Genomic DNA, 24,613 nt, shown 5'->3' on the forward strand with positions numbered 1-24,613 from the left:
CTCGAGTTTACAACACCTCCTCATATGCTGGATAATTCCCCTTATAAATGAGGATAGTAACACATAAAAAATACAATGCATAAAACGTGTATGACAGATACTTCAAATCTTTATTTACAGAGCAGGGTCTTATATACATATATACAAAAACGTGCACCCACAACTCAAGCATTCATTGCAGGAATGCATTGAAAAAACACAATTCATTATCAAAAAGACAAACAGATTCATAATTCACACAATGCATGCCACCCTCACCAAAACGCACAACTAGGTCAACCACCTGTGTACGTCACTGTCCCCGTGCAATCTATTTAAGAGAAACTCATTGCAAGGAATGGATCGGGGTACAGCCCTTCTTTATAAAAGACGGAAGTCACCGGTCTGTGGAAATGTCTAAAATGGCCCACTTGCTGACTGCTACTAGACGCAGTTACTAGACACTGAAGAAAATTTGCAGTCGTCTGCAGTCATACCCTCAAATGCTTGCTGTTCCACAGTGTCTTTCCAAGACGCATTACTATTTATAAGGGTCGGTGCACATATTTACAAGAAGTTAACCACTCCTACAGTCAGTATTTCAAGGTAGCTGACCAAAATCTAATATTTTGTATTGGTAGCCGCAGACAAAAATCTTGTCTTAATATGAGTACATGTGGTTGTCAACTCGAAGAGCTTGCTTCTAGAAATGTAGTGGCTAAATAGCTCGCAGGATTCCATGACTGGCAGCTTGTTCATGTTGCATGCACACTGAACAGGAGGGTGCATGTGAATCAGTCCTCAAATCAAAAAGACGCCATCGGAAGCTTCACGTGCATTTTAAGATAGCTTTATGAAGCCACGATAAGCGGAGATGGCAAAAAGTGAAACACATGAGTGCTAACTCCCAATAATTCTCTCTTGTGAGAGATAGCCATGTCTATACAGTCTTGGTCTCAGCGGTTGGTCCAAGACAGCCATGCCTGTGACGCCCAGTAACGTCTGCCAGCCTCCAGGCAGGGCTGCAACCAACACATGCCACGCATCACACACACACTTCATCCTTTTAGGGGCGAAGCTCCTTAGGGTGTGGGTCGTTCCCTCCTCTGTAGTAGTATTAGTAGTATGTATGTAGCCAGCGCTAGTTTAATGAATTGCTCACTAGATGAGCAATTCACTAGATATGATAATTTAGACAATCTCGTAGTGTTCCTTGATTTAATCACACTAAAAGACATACTTTGCGGGCGATATACTCTAGTGAGCTTTCACCTTTTCGTCTTAATGTACATGATAAATTATTTCTAAGAAAAACGCAAAGCACACCTTGAGCAAGATGTTTGGTTTTGGGACGCTTTATGTGCAGGCGATGCAAAGCCGGAGCACTTGCACAATTGTGTTCTGTTGGCTTTCGTTGGGCGTGCTACCGACCTCGCATCGTGGAACGCGAAGAGGAACGCTACGCGCGTCATGTCTTCCCTCTAGCCTTGCCGTTAATTCTCACAGGGCGAGCGGGGAACGCGGTCGCTCTTGGCGCGCTTTCTCTTTCGTTCGGAGTCGCGCTCGCTCTTGGCGCGCTTTCTCTTTCGCTCGGGAGCGGACACTTTTCCTGCATTTCACCGATCACAAAGCGGTGATAATGAAGGAACCACGTAAAACAACAGTACAATAAAAGTTTGATGTTTAATATATACACGGTGTTTCACTCTTTATATGATGTACTGGGCGAATTTCACGGAAGAGTTTCACGGTTTACCGATGATTCCCTCCGGAGCTTCGCCCCACTCATCATCATTCACCCTGTGGATATGCTGTGTTTTTTTCTATTCTCCACCTCAGTGTTCCTCTGACAGCCATCCCCACACTGCCCCTCCCTCTGCAGAGGCAATGGTACAGGCCCGCAGTGGCCAGCATTGAAGCCTTAGGAACTGGTGCACCAAGTGAGGATTTAGGGTGCAGACAACGTGTGAGATGCCAAGATCTTTGAGGAGCCCACGGCTCCTAAATCTAGCAGGCTTCTCAGATGTACCTGGCAAAGATGCAACAGGCCAGGTTGTGCAGCTCCGAGTGTGAGGAATAACAGGCACCTAAGGGCCCTAAACGTTTCAAGGTTTTCCACGATCCTGCAGGCCCAAGGGTTCAGATGAACACCGGGTTGCCCCTCTGTGACCTCGCTGAGGAACGTGCACCTAGCAGGCAGCGAGAGGTAGCAGCCACCTACTCAGAGGCATGTCACTGCACTAAGGCTGGCTAGCCACTTCAGGTGTGCAGTATAAGGGAAGGTAGGCCAGACGCTTCTGCATAAGTTCAGTGGTGGCACTAGAAGCCGCATCAGGACGTCAAGAGGAGGCACCTGCAAAGGATGCCTTACTGATAGAGCACCAGTGTGGGAGATGCGACAGTCTCCCACACTGACGCCTCCAACGTGGTGCCCGGGCTGCTTTCCGGGAAAGACAGCGTTCATGGAGGAGGCCACGTTGCATGTTCTGTTGCTTGTGAATAAGCGCTGTCTGGCTGTGTGAAAATCCTTGCCAGTAGAGCTGGTGAGCAATACAGGGCAATGGACGATCCCTTGCATTTGAGGGCCACCATTTCGGCTGCATCCTCCAGGCGACCCAGAACACATCCAGGCCTGCTGGAAGGCACCAGGAGTGGTGTGCATCTCAAGCGACTGACATGACCGCCAAATGCAACAGCAACTATGACAACTGGGAACAGCTGAAGTGGCTGGCAGATTACAACGGGTGCATCTGGAGGGTGCCCAGGCTTACTCAACAAACATGAGAGAAACACTGCAAGACCGCTCATCACAGGGACATCTTTGTTATTGTGCTCGCCAGAATCGAGGACACTAACAAAAACACAGAGAACAAGGATGCTGACACAAAAGACACAGATAGCAGTGACAAAGAGTCGGGCATGGAGGACGAGACAGACTGAAAGAGCAAGCCCAAGAAATGGAAGCTTGCCGGTGAGAAATGGGACAGTCCAGGATGCAGTGTCAGCACTGCGGAGGAAGTGAGAGCAGGAAGACATAGAAATGGAGGAGGAAGAGGATGATTCTGTGACATGTTCAATGCACATTCCTGCGACAATATTGAACTGCCTGTGTCAGCGAGGATGTCCCAGCTCAAGAAGGTGATGATAGAAGAAACCAGATTCAGCTATCAATGCACAAGCTCTGCTAGATTTGCAACCCAAACGAATGACAAGCACGAATAGCATGTCATGATGAAAACAATGGTGCCATTCTTGACTGCACGATCGAGGATATCAATGAATCAGCAGCAGCAGCGTCTTCTGCTGCTGCCTCCTCCGACATTTTCGGATGCACAGGTGCCTCAAAGAGCTCAAGCCGGAAGCTGCACTACCAGGTCTGTCACATCTTTGCCACGTATATCCGAGAAGCCTGCTAGGTTTAGAAGCTGCCAACTCTTGCAAGACGTTGGTGTCTTGAATGTTGCGTGCCTCGCTGAATCCTCACTCAGTGCACCAACTCCCAAGGTTTCGCTGCCATTGGGGGTGCGGATGCAGGAGGCTGCCACAGGCCAGTGCCATCATCTCCAAAGAGGGAGGGGCAGAGTGGAGATGGCTGCCTGAGAAACGCTGTAGAAAAAAAAAAGATGAGAGGACAACGTGCACACATTCTGTGTGGCACGTGTGCCACAGCTGGGCCTCAGCTGGACGTGGCTTCAGGCTGAGACTGCAGAGACGTGGCTGTCTCCCACACCCTTTACATTTGTTCTGCGTTGTCAGTACTATGAATTCATACACTTCTGATATACTGACATTCTGCGAGCATGGGTATTGAGCCCAACGAGTAAGACACTCGCCTTCAGAGCATGGGGCCTTGGCTTCAAAACCCAGCACTGCCAAAAAGCTTTACTTTGTACAATGACTTCTTTACTATACAGTAAATGCTCGTTAATTTGAAATCGGTTAATTCGAACTGCCACCCTGCTCCCAGCACAGCCCTGTGTATTTCTATGGGGACAAACTCCCGATAATTTGAACCTGTCAGTATCCACAACGATTAATTTGAACTGGGAGCCCCTAGCTTTCATTGATCCTCGCAGAATTCGGCCGAGTGATCACAATGTGTTGCAAAACCAAACCAAGCAAAATTTACTAGAGATTCAAAACAAGGAAACAGCAGCATTTCTCAGCAGATAAGAATTCGGACGCTGCGCTGGAGCTCTTGGGCAAGCTGCAAGCGATGCTCATGGAGTCGCGACAGAACGCAAGCAAATACAGATTACTGATTACTTTTCATTTTGATTGCGTTAACTCTGCCATGTAAATAAACGTGTTTTGGGAGCATAAATAGCATTACATATTTTGACATTAAGGCTAACTGCTTGCATGAATGCATGTCTGCGCTTGTTTCTGGTGTATCACTGGCTGACCAATTAATTCTCTTTGCTGTTAGAGCTCCATGAAATCACCTGCCACAAATGTGTAGTAGTTCCTAATTTGCGATGAGTCCAGAGGTGGCTTCTTTGGGTTCTGCCCACTCAGTGTGGCGTGATGTCCATTCATTGTAGCAGCCACCGGCTAACTCAAACTCCTTTTAATTACTACAATTTTATAGTCCCCTTCAAGTTCGAATAAACAAGCTTTTACTGTAGCCATTTGTCTTATGTGACAGAGGGACAGACACAAAGATTTCTTGTTGAGTCGGCATAGAAATGCTTACACATTAAAAATTAATGTTGTCACATCCTCAAGCATGGTGTCTACATGTATTCTCGTTAAATACACACTAACTTCTCAGGCTAGTTTTTTGAGTAAAGAACACCTTTTCCAGCCCATGTAACCTGGCATACCGTACAGGTCATTCATATTATTTTGATTCCACTGTAATGCATCAAGAACTTAAGTACTTATTGCATCGCTCTCACGTACACACATGCCCCATGTATATGTGCAGTCTCTGTAAAATGTAAATGGACTATGTTGCTGGCGACATCTATCCAAAAGTCTGAAATGTCAGGAGTGCCACAGGACCTTCTCCACACAGCCATATAATGGAGGCATTGACAGGGGCACACTTTTACTTGCTTGTACCTCCATGCACAATTTCTTCGAGGAATGTGCTGATGCCTTTCTTCAACTCAACCACTTGTATCTCATTCAGCTGCTTTCTCACAGTATGAATAATAAGCAGTAGTGTATTCTGTCCACATCACAATGGGATGATACTTCTGAACAATGGATAATCACTGGCCTTCTACAGCACGCAAGACTAGCTAAAAAGTTGCAGATGATATAGACATTTGACAGGGATAGAGTATCACTGATGCTTTCAGTAGCTAAGATAATGTACGTGTACACTTTGCATACATTGAGGTTCATGGCCACCTGCAGGCAACTAAATTCTCAATACAGAAACTAGAAGTCTCTTTTGAAATGCAGTAATCACTTGTTCAAGCTCACCATGTAGCATGGGGCGAACAATCATCACTTTCTCCTACGAAGCGAAGCTTCCCCACACTTTATGATTTCCACAGACAACTTGTACTTGGATCACTTTGTCGACACTTTCACCGGAGCTGTGCACATACACTGAATTCTTTGTCATGGAAGACATGCACGACTTATGGCAAAAGCTTTAGGCAGATGTAATGACGGTCTGCGGATGTATTTCGTGTCTTGGCACTGAGATGACAGCTGCAATGCTGAGTTCTCACTGAAAAACTGAACACGTAGCGCCGTGCTGAACACAGAGTCATGCTTGGCACTGTACTCCATCACCGTTGCAGTCTGATCTATTGCAACGTCCGTTACCATGACGAAGCTGCAGACCTCGGGCTGTGTATGATGCTATGCATCATTTCACACGCCATCACGTGCATCACCAGGATAAAACCATTGTCCTAAGTGCGTCGTAGATGCTGCGCATCATCAACGTTCGTCATGTGTCCTTGATCTCCTCGCCGAAGAACTTGTCTGTCAGCACACGCACGAACCTGTCTCTCATGGCACGCTTGAAAGATGAATACCAGGACACTATGGCCTGCCTTCTGTCCACCCGCTCCTGGGGTTTCATGCCGATCTCTTTCTCCAGAATGGGCATCAATTCCAGCGTCCAGTTTTTAACAAACACGAGTGGTGCCTTGTGCTTCTTGAGTAGACGAAAGGTTCCGTTGGCGTCGTCTGCGCGAGCGCAACCGGGCGACACCGTCCGGTCCTCCAGCACGGGCAGCGAGCCAAACTCTAGCGCCTCGTAAATGCGGTAGCATTCGGGGTTCTTGCCTGCCGGGTTCAGTGTGACGTCACTCAGCTTGAGAGCCAAGAGATACGACTCAAGAGACTCCTTGGTTTCCAGCGGCCGCCACCTGTCAGAAACAGGAATGTGTGGTTTACAACAGCAAATCACAATGCCACTTACTAGCCCAGTGCAGCAACACTCGATGAACCATACACAATATGAACGTCGAACCATTTGTCAAGCAAATCCATTTTGTACCTTTCCCTGTGGCCTGAATAACTGTGTATTCGTTTCATATGTCGTAGATATGACAGATATTTTTTGCCTTCCTCTGACCTTTCTAGTCTTAATCTTAGCCCTTTGTCAACATGTCGCCACACTAAATGTTTAAAGTTTCTGCACTGTCTGATTAACTCGTCACACCTCACTTGTTTACACAAATGTACCAAATTCACTGATCCTTCCCGTACTTGTAGCTCTCACAAGCTAAATCTTTTAACACTTCAAACTAGAAATTACATGTTCAAACACAGCTTTTTCCCTCAACAACTGAACAACAAAATTCTTCATCAGGAGGTGTTTGTGCATTGCTGTATCGTGACCTTTTGTCTGCGCTTGATGTGTGATGTATGATCCACACTTCTGTGATAGCCCCAACAGGGCTACAGAATGTAAAAGTAGATAAATAAACCTGCAATGTACAAATTCAATGGCTGCATAATACAATAAAGCCATGTTGCAGCACACATGTAGTGCCCAAGTCCCCTGTATGTATAGGTAGCTAGGTTTACGAACCGTAGCAGCTGACATGGCGTTTTGTGTTGCCACCTGGTCACATTGCCCATAGGTATGGCTCGCATGTTCTTTCATCAGCAAGTGACAGACTTGAGCGACAGCGATCTCCATTAAGGAAAGAAGTGGAAATCTTAAGGGCTCGTTTTTCTTTGTTATACAGAATATTAATGAGCACTAACAGACAATACTGCCAAGGCAAGTATAGGGGATGTTATTAGTAGTAAATGTAAGGTAAATGCTGAAGAAAGAAAAGGGGACGAAAAGATAACTTGCCGCGGGCAGGGACCAAACCTGCGACCTTTGAATAACGTGTCCAGCGATCTCCATTGCATCACTTGTTACTATTGTGTGCAAAATCGCTAACACAGTGTTTATACTCAAGTCCAAACGCGGTAACACCCCTCACGTCCTGCGCATGGTGCTCTGTGAGTGCATGGAAAGTGTGCACACAATCTCCATGCCCATGAGAACGGGAAAGGAGGGTGTAATTCAGACAGGTGCACCGTATTGAAGGGTGGGGGGTGCAAACGAACGGCTGCCTCCTTCTCTGGCAATTCCGGCCATGCCTATCTGATGCCTCTAATTAGAAATGAGCGAATATTCGGGTGTTTCGAATATTCGAACGAATATTAAAGTATTCGAATTTGCTTCGATACGAATTTAGATTATTCGAAATTTCGAAGTATTCGAAATGAACGAATACATGTATACATTTGACCGCACATAACGCCCTGTAAAGGTGGTTTCACTGTAGCGTCTGGTTGCTGTGCCGTGAAACAACCCATTCAGGAGAAATCTGCACTGCCGCAAAGCCACACTTCAAGGTTAAATGTACATATTCTTTTAAGTTTAAAAGCGTGTTATATGGGCTTATATGTGCTAAGTATTGTAATTTTTAAATTGTCACGTATTGCACCACTTGTAACTAGCACTCTACTGCTATTCAAATGTTGATACTATTCAAGGCTGCTTCCACTTCATTTCAAACCAAAAAAGTGACATTCACTCATACCTAGTTCCAATCCTTAAAAATATTGTGCAAGGGTCATGAAAAAATGCTCATTTTTCTTAATAATATGTGCTATATACTATTCGAACTATTTGATTCGAAATTATTCGACCAAATCACTACTATTCGCTTCGGATTCGCTTCAAACCTGAAATTTACTATTCCCCCATCCCTACCTCTAATGCTTCAGCCTCCAACACCAGGTGCAGTGATGAAGCTTGCATAGTTTCAAGGTTTTCAAAGACACCATACGTTTGCTTGCTTACGTCTGTGCTGTTCAACCTGCCAGCACTGGCAGTGAGTGTTATGAATTGCAGGGTGACATCGGCTTGTGTTGGGCTACGTGCATGTGACATTTACTTAGCGAGCAGATGTTTGCTGCAATAAAGACTGCTGATAAAATGTTGTGTAGTCGCCTAATACATTGGTATCGTTATGAATGGTTTGGGCCTCAGTTGAAACTGCAGCTTTCTTTAGCTCTGTCATAATCTGGCAAGTGTGTTAAATTAAGCTTTTATGCGCACTGCACAACTACACACAAAATAATTCGCTTTGACTTAAACCAAATAAATTGATATTTGTTCAAGACTATGAATAAGTAGCATTAACAACTCATTAAGGACCAATTTAAGACTAATTTAGCCAAAAGTCCAATTTCATTGCAATCAATCAAGCGACAATTTAAATAAATGCTTGTGAAAGAGGTACGTGAATATCAGATTTTCAACTTTTAATCAAATACAAATAATGAAATGCAGGATCAAATCGAACATTTTCAGATATGAATAGTGCCACAATTGACCTCGGAGCGCTTAGAACCGTCGTCGGGCTTTTGCTTTTTGTACGTTCATTTCAGATGGGCGGGGCTGGTAAAATGAGCATTACTTCTGCAAAGCTATATACCATCTCAGCCGATAAAATATTTTTAATGTCATTTCAGTGCCCTAAAAACACGTTTTGAATATGTTTTAAAACTTCAGGGCATTCGAATATTTCAAACAGTAAAAGTGTCTTTCAAATCGAAGCCAATACCAAGCTTTTCTAATCAAATATTTGAAGTTTAGAATATTTGCACACCCTTACTTAAAGGAGTATAGACAATAAAAGCTTCGAACGAATATTTCAAAACCTCCCGTCAAGAGGTAGAAATTGCCTGTGTGGCGACATAATTGAGTAATCACGTGACAGCAATGTGACGAAGAGTATCAAAGCGGCAACGTTGGCAAACTAATCTGCCGTTTGCTACGTTTAGCACGTTCGCCTCCGCTCTGCGGCACGCGTTCTACCGAAACTCACAGCTGTGTCTCCCGGCAGTGAAACCATGTCGTCACCAGTATCAGTGTTGGGGGAACATAGGCACCAGCCAGCAAGTGGAGGTGGAAAACCATTTTGTTTTTTGTCGCTTTGCATAGGATGCCAAAATGTTTTCATACTACATGTGGCCACAGTCATCATATTCGCCGTACACATTTCCAACGTCATACCTTTTGCAGCTTTCATTTGACGTTTTCGCTAGTGGTTATCACTTTAAGTCTAAAAAAGGAGCCGCTCTTCATTTCTAAACTTGAGCTTTAAGTCGTCTGTTCACTGTCAAAATTCGTCACAGCATTCCTTGCAAGCACGCAAAGCTCAAGCTTTAGTCAGTTTCGTGTCAGGATACCGTCCGATTTTGGCATCTTCACTCCCATAAAACACTGCAAGGAGCCATCCTGGGAGCAAAAAAAAAAAAGCACAGAACAATGGCCTCTCTTTCTGATTTCGTGGCAGAATGGGAAGTGATGCCTGCTCACTCATTGCGGGTGTTTAGGTAGCAGGGGGCACCACGGTCACCCAGGACACGCAACAGCTCTTCACGTGACGATCCTGGATAGACGGTGCCCACAAAGTTGCATGGATAAGGGCGTTGACCCTCGGATGCCAGGAGTGTGCTGGGGGCCTTGGGAAAGCCACGGTACCTACAAAAAGCACAGTTAAATGAGCACTCACTTTTCACAAATGACCCAGCTTGTTAGAAAGTGGATGTTTGTTTGTGGGTTCGCTGATAAACAAGCTCTTTTCTATTGAAGCAAGCGTTCAGCTCTGTGGCAGCATTAGGTTTGAAGTTGTCCCAACGAAGACAGAGTTGCATTAAAAAAAAATAAAAACCAGACATCCGATGAATCTAGTTTCCGAATCACAACGCTTGCGCCTTTGTATAAGACGCACACCTACATTCCGCGAGTTTTTGTGGAAAAAATTGAGATGTAAGAAGCACCTGTGGATAAGACATCTAGTTTTACGTTTGTCAGAATGACGAAAGGTAATTAAGGACACTTGTAGATTCAGTGTGAAACGTCGAATTCATGCACAAAACTAAATTTCGATGAACATAAGTTTTATGAGCTGCAAATTCTAGCATACCTAATTAAACTTGCAAGTGATGCTGTCCTAAGGTTCAGAAAACCTTAGGACAGCACTTCACTCGCAGTTATTTAAGGCCTCATTTTATGATGCACTGTCATAATATTCTGACAGTTTGACCAGCATCATGGCTGGTTCACTGCAGTCAGTCTCTTTGTACTCAACATAGCAAGCACCTTCAAGCATGGCACAGTGCTGCCTCTACCTTCTGGTGTGCTCGAAGCAAACACAAAAACAACGATCACAACATACCTAATCAGATGCATACAATAGAGAAATTGTGACTGGAAACCTGAAGCAGTGGCTGCTTCTAGACTGCCAAGACCTCTCAGACAGAAACTGATGATAATGATAACCAAGTGGTGCTCTTTTCTAATAGTTTGGCGACGGATACTACAACCTCACAAGAAAAAACTGTGGTGCCTTTATTTATTTTTTCCACTTCTTTCCTCAGTTCCATGGCTACAATGTTATGCTTAAGAAAAATACGAAAAAAAAGCTTAACTTCTGTGGGCACCGCGGTTTTCACCGTGACTTTAATACGTTATAGCTGCAGCCACCGTGCAATTTCTTTAAAGAATGCTGCTCTCCACACAGTTTGACGTAGTTGTGAAAAAAAAAAAGGTCACAGTTTCGTCACAAGGGCGAAGCAATGAATGCGATAGCAAGAAATTGGAATGTCACATGAAGAACGACAAGCAGCTTGATACTTGCAGCGCGCCGCTCAAGCACAAAAGAAGGACACCCGAAAAGAACACACAGGCATGCACAGAGCAAGCGTGAACTAACAACTGTCACAATTGTTACGTCTTTGTGCTTGAGCAACGTGCTGTAAGTGTTGACAAGGAAGAATCAGATGCTCTTAGATATTTCTTTTTCTTTTAAACTGCGGCGTGTGCAATGACCCCTCTTCGTCTCCTTCCACACGGAGAATCTGACACAAGGTGTGCCCGGTGTTTTTTTTTTTTTTGTTCCACATCACAAGTGGGTACAGAAAGGGGCCAATTCGTTGTGCGTGTCTCAAGGGCAGTTTTCAAACTGAAAGAAAATGTAGGAGCGTTCCATGATAGCAAACCCGCTCAAGCTCCACTGAGATCTGCATACCACCAGCGGTAAATGATGTATATAAATAGCTCGCTGTTATTTAGCCGGCGCGTGCATGGCGCATGGTTGAGTTGTCTAACGCAGCGCGTTGGGGAGCGAGGGGTCACTGGTTCGAATCCCCGGTGGAATGCTTCGGAAGTTTTTTTTCTTCTGCTTTATTTTTCTTTGTGCCTTTTTTATATACATACATACATATACATATCCAGGACATGATGGCGACGGCGAAAATCTGCCGAGAGTGTCCATAAAATTGCCATTGCAATAAAAAGAATAGCACATATTATTCAAACAGCCTGCATGATTTCCGCATATATAAGCGAAGCACCATCGTATTGTAAAAGCTTGTTAATTCAGTAAATTGGAGAACTTTCTTGGCAAGCAAACGCATTATTTATTGGCTGCAAACTCTTGTTCGCTCAGATATATTTGGCTGCACCTGCTTACTGCATTTACTCCAGCGTAATGCGACCACGACTGTAATGAGAGGGGTGACTTTTCATTGCATCCAGGAAGAAAAAGTAATTTTGGTATTTGATTGTAACGCGAGGATAAGCTTTAGGTAGCAAAAATCTGGAAAAAACTCGCGTTACATTTCAGTAAATACGGTAATTGAACGGACCCTCAGTGAAGTCTTGACAAGCAGCTGGCAAAGAACAAACAAAGCTTTATTCAAAGAAGTGGTTTTTATAGTGGTTTGTCTGATGACATCAGCACAGTCACTGCCGGGTTATCAAGGGATGTGGCTGGCGAATGTCACCGTTGCCAGCATGTGGTTGTGGTGCTGACAGATTTTTGTTATATGTAGTTTCAGCACGATCGGAAAAGAAATACACAAATTAAACAAAAGGGCAACTGAAGGCAGAGCTCACCCAAAACATTTATTTAGCGGCAAAAACTGCGTTATTTTGCTCTATTGCTTATTTGTGAGGGATGGTAATACTGGATGTTCGTGGGATATCAATACAATGCTGCTCTGTCACCGTCTAGCCATGGCCTCCGAGAGTGGCTTTGGCAATGCAGCGTCATGTTATCAGAGCTAATCGCGGAGAGCACGGTCTAGCGAACACACGGCGCGGTGCAAGACGGCAAAGTGCGTGACGAGTCCACCTCCGAAGATCTGTCGTCTCAAACAGTCTCCATCGGCACCCAATCTGACATCTCCTCAGCAGTGATGGCGCAGTCCTCCGAAAAAAAAAAGGAAAAAAAAAAGGCCACAAAGCTGTACGTAGTCAGGGGCTGCTCCATCCGTGGGCAGTGAAACCATGCACGCACGCACGGCATCGAAAATGAACGGATACCACGGAATTTTAGGAAGACAGCTCTCAATATCCAGCGCAGCCCAATATATTGTGTGTATTTTGCGTGTTTTGTGCTTCTAAGTACCTTCATGGATCAGTACAAACTCGCCCAACTTCCTGTTCTTCTAAACCCGCATATATGGCACAAACTCGAAGCGTAAAGACGGATTTTTTCTTTTCAGCGGCGTCACCTGGTGCCACATTAATGAAGTGCACTTCAGAGACTTCTGCAACAACTGAACAGTGGTGCTGTCAACGCAAAAGCCTTCAATAAAGCCGGCGTGGTGGCATCCGCGAGCGGCTGGATGAGGTCTGAACGAAGAGGGGGAAAGGCATGGCTGTGCATGCGCCCGCAGCGGCAAGAACGCCGACACGAGGGGCGCAGGCCTGCCTGCTTGCCTTGTGCACAACGAGCGCCCGCTGTCGCATTGCAGTCGCCGGGGCTTTGAGTGCGCCATGCATGCCGCCACCGCTTCGCGTTCCGCAGAAGATGCATGCGGCTCCTGCTCGTGCCAAAATGACAAAATTCGGGGCGAAATCCCTAGGTTGTCGGCGGCAAAAATTCGCTATAAAGGGTGCCTCCTGCTGCCACTTTGTTACATAGAGGTCGCAAATACATGTGCTTCTATGGAGTAACGGCAGGGAATAAAAGAACTTTGTAATATAGAGGAATTCGTTGTATGGAGGTTCGTTATAGGCATGTTAAACTAATTTTTTGGAAAAAGCTGTGTCCTAACACCGGATGACACTGCAAACGTTGGAATCAATGTTAAAAGTTTTCTTCTAATGCTTAATTAAATCAACGTGCTACGAGACTGCAGTTGGTTCCAACCTAAGAATAAACGCAAGCTTCACCCACAGCCATCACCGAGAGAGAACTTGTGTTCCATCCAATCACATTTGCTTACGTCAAGCACTTTTTGCGTTTCAGATAGTTGGTGTGCCAATATATGCACATGTTCTTGCCGCTGATCTTAAGTTGAAAACATGAACGTCCTAGCAGACTTCATCAGAGATTTTGACAACAATGCTTAGCCAAAGGTCGTATTTTAGGTAGGAATGACAAACATTTAGTTTTCAATCTGCATGGTAGTATTTACATAAGCGCAGAGAAAGTAACTATGGTTCGAAAGCAAACTAGCTTGTACGACTCTCTCACACAGGTGATTGACAATGCGCCGTGGTTCTGTGGGTAGAGCTTCTTACGTTGTAACCGGCTACACTTTCAAGAACAGGGTGCGAAACTCACGTGGCAACACCCAGGGGCCACTGGAATACCTCCACGTCGTCCACCAGTGGCGTGTCGTAGACGATGAATGCAGCCGACACCCTGCCACCATGTGACTTGAGGTACGGCAGCAGCCAAGTGTTTGCAGAGCACGCCTCGTCTCCCAGCAGGACCACGGCGACTCCCTTGAGTCGACGGAAGCTGGGCAGTGCATCCAGCCATGCCCGGGCAGCTGTTACCTTGGTTGGCTCCCGTCCATTGAGCACCAGGACGACGTGCGTCACGTCCTGGGGCACTGTCGTTGGCACAATCCACGGGCCAGTCCTAAACCTAGAATACAATTTTGAGCAAGGTTAAAGAGATAGTGATAGGAAAAAATGACAAAAAAATCGAAATTCCACATGGAAGACACAACTCTTCCAATAGAGATTTTATTTCACATATTTTTGAACAGTTTGCTGTATTTTTGGAAAATTGTGAGCACATTAGGAGCTGCGCATCAACGGCCGTGGTGTCAAGTGTCCCCGTGGTGGAAGCAAGGTGCACACATTCCCCCTCCTTTAGACCTCACTCCCCATCTTCCACAAAGGTGCTGAGACGTGCCCCACCCATTGTTCTCTGCTGGTGCCATTCGTACTGGTTCTAGCGACCATAGTGGGAGCAGAGCCCCACTTAAGAGATGCGGGCGACGGCCAGCATGGTTGGCATGCCTGTTTCCGGAGACGCTAACCCTTTGCAGTCTTTCCCGCCTTCCTTCCGTTCCGATCCAAAACTAAGAGACTGAAAGCTCAAGTAAAGGAGGTTACTTTTTTACAGATGGTGCACAACGTAGTGAGAAAATGCGCTCGTGAGTCAACCGCAAAATAACTTTCCAGCGGTGCCCAACCACGGACCGCTGCGGCCCTGTTGCACTGTAGGGCAGGGCCCGACAACGAACCGCAAGAGGTTAAACGTCACCTTCTTAAGTTTACAATGCCGCCGCTAGACGCAGGAGTTTGTGAAAAATGCATTAAATTCATGACTTTCCTTTAGTTTCTGCCTGAAACCGACTTCAGCACCCGGGCTTTATACTGGGCTGAAAATCTCGGCAGTTTTCTTCAGTATCTCTGTAAGGTTGGGTCTCCCACCTTAGTGCTATGCAAGGAACACTTTACGTTATGTAAGATTTAGGCAGCTCACTTTATTTGCTCCTGACATTGATCTATTCATTCAGACTGTCAAATCCCTAATGACATTATTACAGTGTTAATGCCCAAATGCACGAAAACCGCTTATATTCACTGCAGAGCTTAGCAACACGTCGCATAGTACAAGCACGTCCGGAAAAAACAAAACAAAAAGACAATGGCAAGACATATCACTGCAAGTGAAGCAAAGCTGCACAATCAAACAGAAGCACTCAGTTTTCCTGAATGCTGCACAAGCGTTTGTTTATGAATTCTTATTTGTCCTTACATCACTCTGACAAGACTTTATTCAATTTCCTTGACCGAGTGTTTACAAAAATTGCCATTTGCAGAATCAGAATATGAAAAAAAACTCGCTATGTCAAAACAAAAATTGCATCAATCATACTGTCACCTGGTCGTGACGTCGACAAAGGCAACAGTTGGCGTGTCAAACTTTTTATTTGGGCGAACATGTGCCCGGAAAACGAAAAGTCACATTACAAGCAATGCACGCTGTAGGCTGATGTGGCGAACAGAGCGTTGGCCGTCGATAAACTGATCATTGCTGGGACGCGCCGTCTTTTATACATTACGCATCAAACTTTCCAGCCTTATCACTGATGGTCGCGCAAGCTCTGAAATAAGCTTGACTATTCGCATCCTGCGCGCAATCTTAACGAAATGATCTACTACAATCTCAAAGCTTCTCAAACATGCGGCACGGTCTGTGTCGAGTGTTGGTAACCGTCTTTGCGGGTCAAACCCGAATACATCAAAAATAGACACTCGCGGCAATATCAATAAAAATTTGCGTTAATTCATCCATCAAGCATATGGCATGTCTAGAAGGCAACGCACTAAAACACGTGGTAGCAAAAGAGATAAGCTCAGAGCTGTGATGGCAAAAAAGAAAAAGTGTGCTCATAGGAGGCTGATATTTCTAGAAGTAAGACATGTTGGGGAGGACTGCAAAGGAGATACAATTTTAGCTTGAAAGGAACTGGATCACAGTGTAAAATCAGGCATAACTGGCATGATGCTTGTGTTGCCTAGTCCTAAATACTATTTGGCAGTCACAACAGCCTCAACAGTGGCATTATTACCTAGGTTGTACTTGTTAAACACTACGCAGGTAGGCATTCAACTATAAAGAACGATGCACGCAAAGAGAAGCCCCAAGTAAGAAACAAACTCCTTTTCGGCTTATGATTTGCTCACGAATCAGATGCTTACTAAGAGAGTACATAAGCTGCTACACTACAAATACAACAATGACACTGGCTGGGAATCTTTCCTATGACACAATGCACAGCTTATGCTGATGTGTTCATTGTGATACTAATTTATGCAGCTTCAGGAAATTCAGGAAATTGACTTTGCTTCCCTATCCAGTTACTCATGTGCTACACAAGCCATACCTTTATGACCACTATGCTTTGTGCTCGGGGTAGCTTTTAAGTTACGTAGGTTTTGATGCGACATGTAGTGAAAATGCAGTAAAGACGATGCTGCAAGGTTTGTCACGCAGGAATTAGACATTTCTGATGCTCACTTGAACTTCAGGTTGCCGACCTTTCTGAAGCCATAGCTCCAGGATCCATCTCCCTTTGGTTCCAATTTGCCATTGAAGATGTGCTCCCATAGATACAAGCCTGCACAGTGTGATCAGCATAAGAAACTGTTGGTTCGCAGAAGCAAAAGCATTTTAGAGGAGTACTGTTTTGGGCCACTCAGTACTGCATGTTGGACATTGTTTCATCAAATCACCATTGTCGTCAAATAGCAAGAGCATTTGCAGCATTGTACACCTGGCTACAGAAAGCGTACAATGCCAGTTCATCTTACGTGGATATTTTCAATTGAGTGTATAGGTAAAGTTGGTGCACAAAATGTTAGGCGTGCACGAGTTTACTGGTACTTTCATTTTAAAAATTTCCTTAATAGCCTTGTAGTGTTTGCTTTAACATCCTATATCATAGAAATGATGTCCTGTGCACGTATACTATGTTTATGCTGTTGTGTGCACTAGTGACCTGTTGCCAAAGCACTTCAGCTGTTGGCAATTGCTGAATTAGAGGAGTAAGTAAGTGAGTAAGTAAATAAATATATAAATAAATAAATATATAAATAAATACAGTGCCCAGTAAATGAATGCTTGTTTACTCTGTATCTTTTTCATACATTTGAAGTATTAAATGCTAATAGAATTCTTTTGGCTAATCAATAAATAATTGTTGAGGTTTTACCTCCCAGAACCATGATATGATTATGAGGGATGCCATAGTGGAGGGCTCAGGAAATTTTGACCACCTGGTGTTTCTTAACATGCACCTGAATCTAAGCACATGAGCCTCCAGCATCTCTCCTCCATCGAAACACGGCTGCCGCAGCTGGGATTCAATCCCATGAACTTCGGGTCAGTAGTCGAGCACCGCAACCACTAGACAGCTGTGGTGGGTGTTCTTTTGACTAGCAGGGCAAATTTTGGATAGGTGGTTCATCACTGGCATACACATGCTTATTCAAAAACGAAAGTTGTTCTAGATATCTGTACTTGGACTTGTCATGTTTGTTTATCGATTTATTTGTTTAACAATACATGACTGCCATGATGCAGGAGACAAAAAGCGATGTTATGAGCCTATTGAAGCCATGGCATGTCATCACCACTGTCAACAGGCCATCTGATGCTCAGGAACTCTTGGCTGAATTCACAATGACTTGACAACCACTCTATCTAACAGACCACAGATTAGTTGCTCTACAGATTACATTTTCTGCCACCCCTCCCTCCATTTTTTCTCCCTTAACTATGAAGGTACAGTTAGAACTCGATCTAACGAAACCCAATTTTACGAATTTCCCAATCTAATGAAGAGATTTTCATTCCCAGGCAAGTACCCATAGAGTTTCATAGCAGAAAACAGTGCGATACAACGAAGACAAGAGACCAAACAGGACTGTTTCCTACTATGAATTTGTATCAACAAGCTCCAGTTCGCACGCTTTTAAAGCCCACAGAGTTCAACGTTGTCATAAACTCGAAATGAGCAAGCTATCACAGCTCCAAGCACAATTTAACGAAGCTTTTCCAGAAACAAATAAATAAGTAATGCAGTGATTTCTGTCCAATTTTGACAAAGACTGGTTGTTCTTTGGGCATGTGCTGTAATGCTGTCTCGTTAAAACACCTAGACGCCCTAGACATGACCATAGCTTTATTTTGACAAGGCTGCATGCCACCACGTCCATGCACGGAACAACAGACTTAACAGTTGGTACCACTTTTACATACCAAATGGCGATAGGGCGGTTGTGGTTTGTTGCTCCTGTAAATGCTCCCGAAGGAACAAGGTGGTTGCTTTTGTTATTTAATGGTTTATGCAACAGATGGCACTGATCACCTCCTTGCTCTGCCTGCTTGCACAATCACTGCATTCGTTCTCCCTGTATATCAGCAGCTTGCCATTGCTTCATGTGAACATCTACCTCACATGTATCACCCCAATATGGGAGGCTCGGTGTCTAGACTGCCCTTGCGGACCTTTCATACACACAGGCATATTTTAGCGGCGAATAAAATGCCACGGTGGCTTTTGGGTGTCGCTACATTACAACTTTGAAGTTCAAATGACGGAAAGATACCTTTCTCGATTTCATGAACTTCGCAACTGAATGAAATATTTCGAGTGCAGTCATCACCTTGACTAAAGAGGGTGTTGAGGCGAGCTCGTTGGTACGGATCCATTAGAATGCAGCACTTAAAGGGGTCATGAAGCACCCCTTGGGCTGATTGAAAAAACACATCCTGCGGAAAGCTGACACGGCTATGAACTGCTCTGCCAAATATTACAGTCGTTCGCGCCGCGTAATGGCCACAAGCGGAGCGCGAAGTTGCCGTTTCCCCAGGCACCCTCTTTTCAAACAGAGGCCGGTTCTCACTCTCGTCGGTGGGCGGGGCGTCTGTCCGCTGTACGTCGCAAGAGACATAGCATGCTTATTGGCCGATAGCCGACGTAAATCGAGAGCGGCGTTCGGATCAGATGCGCTTCTTGCCGCGGGGTGCCACCACTTGCCGGCGCCGCACTCCTCAGTACACGGTAGCCGCACTCGCGCAAGCGAATCACAGCGGGAGAGCGATCGCGTTTCATGACGCGCGCTGGCGTAACTTCTTCCCCCATGCCATCCCTCCCTGTCTAGCTTCCAGTGCGCTCGCCGGCACGAGAAAAGAGAGAAAGCGCTGGGAGTGTGCGCCAAACCCCCGTAACTCCGCTGATTCTTGACGGATTCGAGAAATTTTTGCGGCAATCGATTCGGGAGGCAGTACACTCCGATACTGAGGCCATTAGATCATTACTTGGAAAAGTGGTTCATGACCCCTTTAAAGAACACAAACACATGGGGCGAGAACGAGAACGGACGCTCGTCCTCGTTCTCACCCCATGTGTTTGTGTTCTTTAAGCGCTGCATTCTAATGGGTCATCACCTTGTTACATCGAGTTTCAGCTGTATCACCCACTCGAAGCTCCCCTTTAATATACATGTTGATTGGTGTCCAGTTATGGCAATGAGGGTTACCAGCTTAACCACTACCACATACATCAAGAGCCCAGTGTACAGCCGTCAGCGCGCTTAACTTGAACACTCCGTCGCATGGCCTCGACCTGCTTCAACTGATGCCAGCGGCGCCAAGTGTTGGACACGGTATGTTTGCTGCAGCTAACGATAGACGGAGCGCGGGTCGACTGCACTAGTAAATTTATGTTTCACTTCTGCCTGATCGGCAGGTCGAATACACTCACTTGGCAGGTCCGTTTTCGCCACGTTTCGCTCATGGCTATGAAATTCTTTGAAACGCATGCCTATGAAATTCATTGCCGAATGCTTATCTTGGCAATAAACCACTGCATGCGTGAACTATTCACTACCGCATTTCAGATTTATTTATTGTGAAACTTTTACAAACACCATCAGCGTGCATTTGCTCTGCTTTTCCAATATATCACTTCTTTTGAGAAGCAGCTGCGATTTCAAGCTCGAAAGGTGCGTGAGCTTAGCACGCAGTGGTTCATTGCCCAGATAAGCATACGGCAACGAATTTCATGGGCGCGCTTGCGAATGTAGCCACGAGCGAAATGTGGCGAAAACCGACCAGCCAAGTGAATGTATTCGACCCACCAGTCAGGCAGAAGTGAAACAGAAATTTACCAGTGAAATTGACCTGCGCTCCAACTATCGTTAGCTGCAGCAAACATGCCGTTTCCAACGTTTGGTGGCACTGGCATCAGTTGAAGTGCGTCGACACCACGCGGCGCAGCGTTCGAGTTAAGCGTGCCGACAGCCGTACACTGTTACAACAAGCAGGTCCTAGCTACAATTGCCATCTGAGCAACTACATGCACCACTAGCAATAAACAGTGGCTGCGCCACTGCAATTAGTATTGTTACAGGTACATAACTATCAGATGGTATCTTAATTAAGCACAAATACCAGAAAGTCACAAAGGGGTGTGTCATACCTATGGCTGCCTTGCCCCATATCTCAATCGTGTGGGCCAGACGTGACGAGTTGCTTCGGCTAAGCTCTTCTCCCCACGGATTCCATTCGGCTCCTTCTTTGGATCCTGGTGGCACAGGATAAAAGCATAGAACACTATTACACTGTTTCTTGCCTCTTTCACAAGAGCCAGTGGTGCAGCCAGGATCTTTCAAAGACAATGGCAACAATAATTCTGGCTAAATTATAGATGCTATTGGTTAAAAGTGGGTGTTCACTGTTGTAACAGTAACACTGTCTTCAGTCGATCTCAATCTGATGATTAAGTAGATTTCTTGGGTGTAGAATCACAATGAAAGTTATCTGAAGTTGATAGGTGACACACCAGCTTTGCGGAATGCAGTAACTGTGGGGCTATGAAGCCTGCTAATGGGAAGCCCCATAAAGCTCCACAAAGACTTACTTCCACAGAGCCACCATTGAGCTCTAACGAAATGTGACAGGGAAAAGATTTTTGTTGTCGTTAAGCCATGTCAGTGGTCACCTCAAAGGATCCTTGTAGTGCACTGACACATTGACATTCGTTTCATGCAGTGCAGGATTTATGCAGAAAGTGTAAAGACCGCTAGGAATGCCATATTCAATGGCTGGGGTTTTACGTGACGTGCTTATGCAAACATGTAGGTGCAAAGAAGACAAAGAATTCTGTAGACAGGACGGGTGCCAAAAACCAACTGATTTTTATTCGTAGCCGAACAGGAGCATATGTACATAACCACGCCATCGAGACATGCAGCAATGTCATCAACGAAAGAGCAAAAGCTCAGACTCGTGCATGATCATAATGTTTTGTAAAATAGTTTACAAAGCTTTTAGCTATATCGATACAGAGGGAAAATGACCTACCAAGAAAAGACACTTTACTAATCAGATCGATGGTTTGCCGACATATTTTGAACCCTGTTCATGATAAGAGAGGCTGCAATAACCTCTCTTTCAGTCCTGTCAAAACTATTAGCAATCAACCTTGTGCGCCGGAATCTTGAGGACAAAAATCACCATGCCTGTGCAGAACATGCAGCACAGTCACAGCGAAAGCTGGAAGAAAACGCAACCACGCAACTACGAGCAGACGAGCTGTCGGTGAGACTGGAGGTGCTAATATTAATGTTTGTTCGGTGTTTTAACGGCATAACACAATATAAACATACATATTATCTACTTATTGAACTCAAAATTAACAACCAAGGTAATAATGGGGGTGTTATCGTGATTATAACATCAGCCAATGGTGGAACTGCTGACAATCGCGTCATATATTGCGGACTAATACATCATTTGTCGAGAGAAGAGGGAGCGATTTTGAGCTGACTTTGAGAATTTATTGTAAATTCCAGGCCGCTCGCTTCGCTATAATATTTGGCTCGCCTGTTCTCGGGAGCCTCGACTACCGATTGGCAGCGCTTTTTGACCCTGCTCAACAAGTGTTGCAGGGCCCCTTTAACGGCTCGTTTCTCTTTGATAGACACAACATTAATTAGAACTAACAGACAAGACAGCCAAGGAAATTATAGGGGACGTCATTTTGTAGTAATTATGATGTAAACGTAAAGAAAATAAAGTGGACGAAAAGATAACTTGCCGCTGGCAGGGACCGAACCAGTCATCTTTTCGTTGACATTACTTTCTTCAGGTTTACATCATAATTACTACAAAATAACATCCCCTATACTTTCCTTGGCTTTCTTGTCTGTTAGTTCTAATTGATGATATGTTAACACGATTCCTTGAAGAAACTAAAAGACCAGCTTACGGACGCGTACACAAGAAGAGAAGACGGCAGACACTCGCAGAACCAGCTTACACATCCATAAAACCAGCTTACGCATCCGTAAGCTGGTTTTTTAGTTTCTTCGAGTATGTACCAACAGGCCCAGCAACAGATTTTCCTACGATTCCTTGAGTGACATGACACCTGTATAGGGTATTTCTGTGAAGGAGTTTCAAGCACCAGCGTGGCTCTGTAGTAGAATACTCGACTGCCATGCAGAGGGCTTGGGTTCAAATCCCATCCGTTCCTAGAAGTTTTTTCTCATTTCATTTTTCCTTATTTTTCGCGATAACGGTAACGGACACCAGCGGCGGTGGTGGCATATAACTACAGTGCCAAAATCGGCTCTTGCGATCTCATAACAGCTTTCCCTATTATATATATATAAGGGCCCCAAGCACCATCACTGTCACCAGAGCCATGGCTGAGAGCACAACGGAGTGATAGACAACGGATTAGTTTTGACTGCCTAGGGTTCTTCAATGTGCACCTAAATCTTAGTACTATGCTCACGGATCGAAACGTGACACCAAACCCTCATTATAACAACTGGTATGCGCAATCACTAGTGATAACTGCATCGTGTTGCTATGAGTCTGGCTGCTAAAGGTAATGTTGGCTCTGATGCAAGTGTCCAAGTCAAAATTACACTGATACGACACACACTGGGTAAGGTGGATACAAAAGCACATGCATTACATAGCGCTAACTGGTTGCGTTTCCAGTCCGTGAGCACTGTACACGGGTGTCGTGACATTTCGCCTGCATCGAAATGTGGCCGCCATGGCTGAAAATCACACTGGCGTCCTCGAGCTTTGCAGCTTATCTGAGCACGATACATAAACAGCCCCAACCTAATATAAGCCATTCCCCGAAGCACAAGTTAGTTTAAATATGCCTGCAACCTGCACATGAGTTTTAGCGGCTGCGGGTCTTACAACTAGCAGGATTTAGGGAAACGTCCGAAAGTAAGGAGGGAGGTGGGAGGTGTTAGGAATAGTAGCAGTGCATAGGCACATGAGAACAAGAGTGACGTTGGTTGGCATGTAACGACGGAATGACGTAATCATGGCTTTATTATACATAAAATTTGTAGATGGACTAAAATAGTAGACGCAGGCATAGATGGGTGATGGCAGATGCCACTGCTGCAGTTCTTGGAGGGGAATTAATCGATCATCGTCATCATCAGCCTACTTCAGGTCCACTGCATGGCCTCACTACATGTTAATTTACCCTAAGGCTGACGATCACCATCGAGGCTGGTATCAAAGATAGGCCAAGTCGGCGAGCGGCCGTCACTAAGTACGCTCAAAACAGGGTGAAGACAGGCCGCAATGACCCAGCAAACAAATCGCCCACTGCTGTCTGCTCCAATATCATAAATTGTGGTAATTCTCCCAGACGCACGGGATCTTTCTTCGGCGCAAGTACGCTGTAGGCGACAGAAAACGCTACGCGCGGCCGGCATCGTCAATTTTACCCGCGAACACGAACGAGGCTCGGGAGGTGTGAAAACAATACCACGTGCTTCGTTGCGCAACTCCGCGGTGCCGAAGCGAGCTTAGCAGCCTCGTTATTTCGCGCGATCTGCTCGCACAGCCAACGATCTCAATTGCTGATGCCCAAGCATGCCGAAAATGACGGCGAAATGGCATTAGGCGCGCTCCTTTGCCACCAGTTCCGAGGTTTCGCTACACGTGTTTTCATCGTGCACCGAGACGCGTACGCAGGCTCCCTTCAACTTCGTGATGAGCTCCAAGTGTAGGGTGACCTACCTGACAAACGGGACGGGCCTTTCCGTCCACTCTCTTTCGGCTTAGAGCTGTAGTTCTTGGAAATCAGCACGTAGGCAGTGTAACAGGTCAGCACGATGTAAATTGCGAGCACGGCAACAGTGACGCGCCTCAGGCTGATCGCCATGGCGTCATCACGCGTGGCGACGATGATGCACGTCTCGAGGTAGTCATAAGAGAACGCAGGAAAAGCTGCAGTTAAATTTGTTGCTTCAATTCGTTGCGTGACACACAGGCAGAAGGATCGACCCGTTTGCCATCACTGAGTTTCTGCTCTTCAGCTGATTGTTGGATGT

At 45.3% G+C, this 24,613-nt stretch overlaps 1 protein-coding gene across 1 annotated transcript; it reads right to left on the reverse strand.

Moving 5' to 3' along the window:
• Positions 1-24,613, reverse strand: LOC119372286 (ribitol-5-phosphate xylosyltransferase 1). The gene is made up of 6 exons (XM_037642762.2): positions 24,300-24,613; positions 20,713-20,817; positions 16,746-16,845; positions 14,046-14,354; positions 9,785-9,949; positions 1-6,317 (listed from the first exon to the last, which is right to left on the reverse strand). Exons 1-6 carry the CDS (start codon positions 24,442-24,444, stop codon positions 5,894-5,896), a joined length of 1,248 nt encoding a protein of 415 aa, XP_037498690.1. The 5' UTR covers positions 24,445-24,613; the 3' UTR covers positions 1-5,893.

This window comes from Rhipicephalus sanguineus, chromosome 10 (genome assembly GCF_013339695.2).
Source record: "Rhipicephalus sanguineus isolate Rsan-2018 chromosome 10, BIME_Rsan_1.4, whole genome shotgun sequence".
NCBI classification, from domain to species: domain Eukaryota; kingdom Metazoa; phylum Arthropoda; class Arachnida; order Ixodida; family Ixodidae; genus Rhipicephalus; species Rhipicephalus sanguineus.

Excerpts from the sequence above, each read along its gene's own strand:
- LOC119372286 (XM_037642762.2), bottom strand. The coding sequence starts at position 24,444 with ATGGCGATCAGCCTGAGGCGCGTCACTGTTGCCGTGCTCGCAATTTAC. Across the intron at positions 14,355-16,745 it reads GTCGGCAACCTGAAGTTCAA|GTTTAGGACTGGCCCGTGGA; the intron begins GTGAGCATCAGA and ends ATTGTATTCTAG. Across the intron at positions 6,318-9,784 it reads TACCTAAACACCCGCAATGA|GTGGCGGCCGCTGGAAACCA; the intron begins GTGAGCAGGCAT and ends TGTTTCTGACAG.